This window comes from Branchiostoma lanceolatum, chromosome 19 (assembly GCF_035083965.1).
Source record: "Branchiostoma lanceolatum isolate klBraLanc5 chromosome 19, klBraLanc5.hap2, whole genome shotgun sequence".
Classification (NCBI taxonomy): Eukaryota; Metazoa; Chordata; class Leptocardii; order Amphioxiformes; family Branchiostomatidae; genus Branchiostoma; species Branchiostoma lanceolatum.
In genome coordinates, this window is record NC_089740.1 from 10947715 (window position 1) to 10955425 (window position 7711).

General features: G+C 43.0%; 1 protein-coding gene across 4 annotated transcripts; it reads right to left on the minus strand.

Annotated features, from left to right (window-relative positions):
- Nucleotides 1–700: 700 nt before the first annotated feature.
- On the minus strand, nt 701–6757 carry LOC136425232 (hydroxysteroid 11-beta-dehydrogenase 1-like protein B). Of its 4 annotated transcripts, XM_066414030.1 has the most exons (7): nt 6581–6752; nt 4255–4385; nt 4092–4127; nt 3576–3651; nt 2672–2878; nt 1889–2049; nt 701–1524 (listed from the first exon to the last, which is right to left on the minus strand). In XM_066414030.1, the coding sequence occupies exons 1-7, from the start codon at nt 6669–6671 to the stop codon at nt 1351–1353; spliced, it is 876 nt and encodes a 291-aa protein (XP_066270127.1). In that variant the 5' UTR covers nt 6672–6752; the 3' UTR covers nt 701–1350. The 4 variants fall into 4 exon arrangements, with proteins under 4 accessions (XP_066270127.1, XP_066270126.1, XP_066270128.1 ...); XM_066414029.1 differs by lacking the exon at nt 4092–4127 and having other exon boundaries at nt 3576–3687; nt 6581–6751; XM_066414031.1 differs by lacking the exons at nt 4092–4127; nt 6581–6752 and adding an exon at nt 5822–5958 and having other exon boundaries at nt 3576–3687.
- Between the last annotated feature and the right edge of the window lie 954 nt (nt 6758–7711).

Sequence of the window (7711 nt, forward strand, 5' to 3'; positions counted from 1 at the left end):
GAAGAGCTTAGAAAACAACAACAACAACAACAACGAGGTCGTGAGCAGATGTTTCTGTCTTGTTATTGGGGGATCCGGAGTTCTTCAACTTGGTCTTCAAAACAATTGAGTAAATGATCACTGTCACTCCACACAGGAAATGCGGCTTGATGACAAGATGTGGAATGACAGTTCCAGCCGTTGCGTATACGTAAAAGCTGCTGATGAACCGTCACTACCCCTGCAGATCCTTCTGTTCGATTATATTGTGGAAAGCCTATGCGATTGCATTGAGTTCATCTATGAGATCATTAATGTACAGGTTGAATAAAGTGAGGCCTAGAACGCACCCTTGACGGACACAGTGCTGATACTAACGTTACGTGTGATGTTTCCCACTAAGGCCCCGTTCATGATGCAAAAATCAAAACGGTTTGATTCGTTTTGGATATACTGAATCCGAACTGAAACGGTTTTTCATTTTGTATGCATGATGTAAACTTGCACCCAGACGTATTCTTCCTAACAGAAAGAGAAATTCGGGTTAGCCCTTTTCCCCTTCTTTTGATTATTATAACTTAACTCTGCTACATGATGGGTTTCAAGTGCATTTCAGCGCGCAGAATTATGCCATAGTCACGCGAGTGAACACTACACAACTTAAGCTCGAACTTAAACTTAAACGTACCAATTCTGTGTGATTATGCTTCTAAGAGAACACTTGTAATGTGAAGTAACCTTTATTGCACAACAATTTTACACGGTAAAAGTATGGCAACAGAATCAACCCTCCTCTAACTCCTCTAACCAACATATGGAAACACTAAAAACTAAGGAACAATGAGGAAACACTAATAGGTAACTAGAATTTTAACGAACAGTAGCCGCAGAAGACATAGCAGTGCCTGAGATGGAGAGATATCTACTACCCAGCATTCAGACATACAACATACACTATCCTAACTCTTCCACCCTTGCTATCTGAACCAACAACAGCTATAACTACTTCGGGTTAGAAGACTGGAAAACAACTGCAACCATTTAAGTTTTGTATGAACTACAAGCCTGACTAGCGGTTGACCAGTTGGAGTGTTAAGATGTTATTACTTCAGCCCCACGATAGCTCTAACTGTAAGCCGGGTTTGATTGTTTAAACTGCGCATGCGTGAGGTCAAAGGTGAAGGACACTAACCTGTAAACAGGTCATGTACAGACTTATTAAGTTTCCGGGGCTTCCAACTTTGACATATTGCCCACAGTCCGCATGCGCAGTTCAAAACGTGAACCTGTTTATTTGTGGAACCCTGATTCATCATTACGTATCACTGGAGAGCAGTAACTAGAAAGATATCAAACAAATATCTATTTATGTTATTTCTCCACCATTGACGGAGCGATAGCACGTATGATGCATGTAGCTCTGGTGTAGGACGGATGATATATTTCCCTCTTCCGCAAGGTGGCGCCCTCGATAATGACTTTGGCAGTATCCTCGGGTTGAGCCACGGTCTTCATAAAGTACTCTCGAGCTGCCGCTCCAAGATCCTGTCAGTGAGACAATTAGGAGACTTTGAAATACTTACAAAGGCATGCAATGTCTACTGGGGTATACACGATTATACGCAAACTTCAAACGCCGCTTGTGCTTATGGGCACGAGGCATGTGTATGAAATGTAGACAATTACCAGAGAAAGCGAGAGAGATCGATCTCACTGTGTCTGGTGTACCACAAGGGAGCATATTGGGCCCACCTTTGACCAAAAATTACGTAGAAGATAGAGCTAAAACGTCTAACTTGTGCCCTTTAACTAACTTAATGTACAATGATATCACTATGTCTGTGTACCACAAGGGAGCATATTAGGCCCACTTTTGACCAAAATGGACGTGGAAGATAGAGCTTCTTACCTGTATGCTCCCTCTAAGTCCGTCCGTGTCTACCGACCCCAGCACGGCTAGAGTGATGGAAACGTTATGTGGCTTCATCTCACACCGCAAAGAGCTGAAGAAGCCGTCCAGGGCGAACTTCGCCCCGGTGTAGAACGTGAATGTCGGGTTGGGAACTTTACCTAAAAGAACATACAAACCAACATGATGCATTATAGATAATGATATCATTAGATCAAGTAATGTATAAGTATACGACACTTTAAAGTTCAATATGTTGCCCTATCCCATATGATTGTATGTAAACAAACCCATTAGTATGCACTTATTTGTTTGTTTGTATGTATGTATGTATGTATGTATGTATGTTTAGATATAGTAGACCTTACGAAAGTCGCTGTACTTTTGTTGTGTCAATAAAGATTGTAAAGTATCAAACATATAAAAAAAGGGTTGAAAAAGCAAAGATAAAGAATCAATTGTATCAAGTAAAGACGATCTAAAGTTAGAATATACCCGCGAAATTTAGGTCACCATTATATGATATTTTCATGGCGAATGAATAAAGAAAAGATACAAAAACCAGAACATCAGCTACAATGCTACAGAACGCCGCTAGGGGGTCCATTATTGTTTGGCTATAACAACTATCAGATAGATTCAACCACAACTTCTCGAGTTATGATGTTAATCCAAGAACTCACCCACTATCGGCACCGAAGCCACAAACGTTTTGGCAAAGGTGAAAAAGGAAAAAGAAGTGTTTTTCTTTGGAAAGTATAATCCGAATCAACGGCTACGAACCAAGTAGTCCGGTGACGACAGTTATGTTTCCTTGACTCTCCTTCAGCATGGGCAGGGCCAGTGACGCGAGTCTGACATGGCTGAGGTAGTTGATGTTGGTGTAGTCGGCGAGGAAGTCCATGTCCGGGTCAGCGTCCCACAGTTTGGGAAACTTCCCCCTCTTGTGCGAACACCCCCAGTGGTTCAATATGATGTAGTCAAGGCCACCTGAAAATGACCGGCAAAATTAGAGAAAATAAACGGACGACAGGATTCGCATGTCCCATGGCCTGTAGCAGTCTTGACATACGAAACAATCAATCAACCGCAAGCATCAGGGCAGATGCATGGCGGCTGCAGGCATCTCCCTCCAGGATGTTCTGATATGAAACTCGCAACATATAAAGTACAGTACGAGAAGCTTTGAAGGCTTGAATGCTTCTGGGCGTGCAGGTTTCTTTTAAGATAAAGCGCATGTTCAGACAGTGTTCTAAATGAAAATGTTCCGACAGCGCAGTATATGCCCCCGAAAATAATTTCATCAGGTTGGTAGTACATAGGATATTGAAGTTTTCTTTTTTCAAAACCAGTGACTTCTTACCTGCTGACATTAAATGTCGGTGTCTGTCAGACACCTTCTTCAGAGCTTCTGACTGGAGTACTACTTCGGCTACTAATAGCGGCGAGAAGCAGTACTCCAGGCAGAAATTTTGAAGAAGGTGTGTGACAGACACCTAAATTTAACGTTAGCAGGTAAGAAGTCACTGGTTGTGTAAAAAGAAAACTCTAATGTCCTACCGCTGTACATGTTTTAGATCTATACAGCATTGGGACAAGTGGGCCTTTTGAAAGTCATGCGTACCCCGGCACTTGAGTCTGCGAGCCTAGGTTCATAGTGTATTGCTGAGACGATGGTTTTACATACCCAATTTGCTGCTTGCTGTTTCGATGGTCCTCTCACAGTCCTCTGCTTTTCCCATGTCTCCTGCTACATAGATGGCCTCCTGAGCTCCCAGGTCCTTCATCTTAGCTACAACCTGGACAAATACAAGGTGGACCAGAAATAATGTCTCCTGCTACATAGATGGCCTCCTGGGCTCCCAGGTCCTTCATCTTAGCTACAACCTGGACAAATACAAGGTGGACCAGAAATAATGTCTCGTGCTACATAGATGGCCTCCTGGGCTCCCAGGTCCTTCATCTTAGCTACAACCTGGACAAATACAGGGTGGACCAGAAATAATGTCTCCTGCTACATGGATGGCCCTCTGAGCTCCCAGGTCCTTCATCTTAGCTACAACCTGGACAAATACAGGGTGGACCAGAAATAATGTCTCCTGCTACATAGATGGCCTCCTGGGCTCCCAGATCCTTCATCTTAGCTACAACCTGGACAAATACAGGGTGGACCAGAAATAATGTCTCCTGCTACATAGATGACCTCCTGGGCTCCCAGATCCTTCATCTTAGCTACAACCTGGACAAATACAGGGTGGACCAGAAATAATGTCTCCTGCTACATAGATGGCCTCCTGGGCTCCCAGGCCCTTCATCTTAGCTACAACCTGGACAAATACAGGGTGGACCCAAAATGAAAATCATACCTCTTTGAGTCGTTCTTCCCTTCTGGCCGTGATGACGACTTTTGCACCATGCTTTGCATACTGATACGCCACCTGTTCCCCCACACCGGTACTGCAGCCAGTCACCACAACTCGGGCACCCCTAAGGGACTCTGGGGTTGGGTGACATCATGTTTTAAGTTATTTTCTCTGTTCGACTCTTTTTATGATTTAGCCCAAATGAAACAAAAAAATACATTAAGCGTATTTATTCACTCAGTCATACATTTTCTATTCATTTAACATCAACGAAAATGAGTTGCCGGTTCTTGATGTCTTGGTCTTACTTATAAAGTAATATAACCTACTGTCACCTGTCAGGGTATCAGGCAAACTGGTATCAGGAAAGATCACCCTAAATCCAACTCGCCTGAACATTTAACTACCAAGTCGCCCTTAATTTTATATAGGCTCACTCCTAAAATCAAACGCAAATATCCTATTTTCAACGGTTTATATACTGCTCTAGGTAACCTCTATTATTTCAACTTTCTCTTTTCTGCTCGGCAAGTCTTTAGCAGAACGACCGTCGGTACTCTGGGGGCATTGTCGGGCTATGTTGTCACATGTCGGGCCGCAGGCGTTTCCGTCGTGTTCGGCCGCTCGCTGTTGTCTCAAGCATGACTGATCTACTGCACTTTTATAGGCTACTAGAAAACTAGACAAATTTACATGATATACAATGCAAGCCAACAGTCTTTGGGATCGTCATGCTTGGAACTACAGTGGGCCAGTGGCCGGGCACGGTGGCCACTTGGGCGGGCCGGGCGGGTGACGTGTTAAACATGGCCGCCGGCGCCCCCGGATTTCCGACGGTCGGCCTGTTAAATACGTGCCGAACAGAAAGACAAGGTTAACAGAGAGTCATGAGGTTTAAGTAGCATATAAAATGATATGTATTCGTAGGATATCTTCGTATTTTTTTGCGGTGAACCTGTGTAAAACCTGGGGCGACTTGGTAGCTAATCGTTAATGTGCTACAGGTAAAAGTCGTTCACACGTATCAGGCCTGCCGTGTATCTGTATATCGTGGTTGCAGTCTCAAATGACGATCCCAGTGGGCCCCCTGTATGGTATGTGACCTTGGTACTGCTGGCTTACACCTTACACTATGCAGTTTCCTAGTGGTTTGTCTCTTTTCATTTATAGGTCAGCAGTCAACCACGCGTAGACTACTCTACGATGGACACGGCGCCCCCCCCCCCCCCCCCCCCCAGGTCGATAGTCTGTACGTTGAACTTTTCACCCAAGCTGTCTATCTAAAGACCGCCACATAGAAAATGCTACATCATATGAAATATGTAGTTCACTTTTTCTACGGTATGTTCTAGCCTCCTTTGCAGGCCGTCCCACAATTTTCAGCTTATCGGGACCAGGGTCTTTAGCTGAAGAATTCGAATTGCCACTCTTGGGCGCCCATGCAGCCTACATATAAGGAAGGTGTGTTTGCGTGAAACACACGGATTTGTCTTTTCAGTCGAAGCCAGATGTCATCAACACACCAGTGCGCAGTGGTTGGTACACGGTATATATAAAGAACTCCTCTTACCTAAACTAGCTGCTCGGGAAGCGATTCGGAACATGCGACTCATGCTGGTATTGTTTTCGACTGATTAAATCAGGACAAGACAACAAAAACTAGCGCGACTGGAAAGACTGCTTTCTTGAACGCCGACTTCAAACCGCTTAGCTACCTGTAACTATCACTATGGTGATTTGTGATCTAGGGAAGTGGAGTGTGCAACCGTCACAAAGGTGTACATGTACAGGACATCAATAATTTACGGTGCACCCTAAAATGGAGGAAAATTATTGTTACTGTTACAGTAGTTAAATGTGTAATGGTTACGTCGTAATGTGATCGACCGTCGCTTGAATTTGCATTCCGGACCTTTGTCGTAAATGTAACGTTACGTAAATTGACGCGTACGTTGGCGTAAATTGCATAAACTTTGTACATTGTTCTTCTTTGTTCAGTTATTAGATATACTTATGACTAAGACTACTAATAACACAGCCTCCTTGTGTCCTATGAATATCTGTATATTAATTACAATATGATGTTGAAAATACCAGTGTCCTGATGCATTAAATCTTTACAATAATTATGTTAAACTGAATTTGTTGGATCACTACTGCCGAAGAACCGTAAAAGTGAAATTCTAGAGCTTTACTCTAATACTTAATACGCATATGTATAAAGTAAAGTGACCAATACATTATCTTACAGAAAAGTTTCAACAAGAACACATGAATCGAACCTACTTTGTTCTACGAAACAAAGAACTTAAAATGTTATCAAACTTACCAGGGTCAAAGCCGTTGTTTGCATTGAGGAGATATTTGTATGCAGCGAGACCCGCTACAACCATTACAAAGACTATCACCAACCACAACATCTTTTCTGCAAGGGTATTTTCGCGGTCGTGACTCACGAACAACGACAGGTCGATGAGTAAACGTACTCTCAGACTGGTACTACTACTTCAGGGGAAGACAACTGCAGCTCTCGCGATATTCAGCGAAGTTTTACGAGATCTGGACTCCCGCCATTTTGGGCAATATTTGGTACATACCACTTCTCATCATGGTACATACAGAAAGAAACCAGGGGTGCCTCAGAGCATTTTATACGGATTTCATGAAACTTAAATCCGTACAAATTGTATGAAAAACACACCGTGCAAAAAACGACGCTCGAATATATGTGATGAAAACAGACGTATTTCATCCAATCCGCTGCCTGGGTCACGTGACAACTTGAACGTAATGCAAGCAGAATATCAGGGGATTAGTTATAAATGCTCTTCTGTAAACACATTAAAAGGAACCAAAGCAATATTAGGGCCAAAATAACGGGGGAAAATGCTAAAATCCTTATGGTAGCGGCACTTACTAACACTGTTTAGCACATTCGCGTGTTAACTTCACATTTTGTGCATTTTAAAACCGCGCAAAACTTGCCGTACGATGATCCTCTTAGTTTGGCGAGCCTACAAAAAACGCTCCGCGACGCGATGGTTCCCGGCCAGCAATAAGAAAAAAAAATGTAATAGTATAAAAAATGTAACTTGAAAAAGAAAACAGCCGGGAGGAGTCTGCATCGGAGGCTAATGGTTTTCAGTGAGTTCTCACATCACAACGACGTCAAATTTTTGCATCATGGATGTCGCTATTCCTTGTGATAGTATTGTTTGAACTAATCATGCATAGAAATGGCTAAATAGATTGACTTTCAAGGTCAAATTTTCGGGCCCTAATATTGCTTGGGTTTCCTTTAACGTAGGGATAGGTGGTTCAGTCGGACCTCATATCAAACGTGATATACGATGTCAGGTCCTACAAGTTAACTACCAGAGGGGAGTAATCAACAATAACCTTGGGCTGAAAAGAAGCCATGAAGGGATCTTAATCATAACGATAATGCGTGATTGCACTA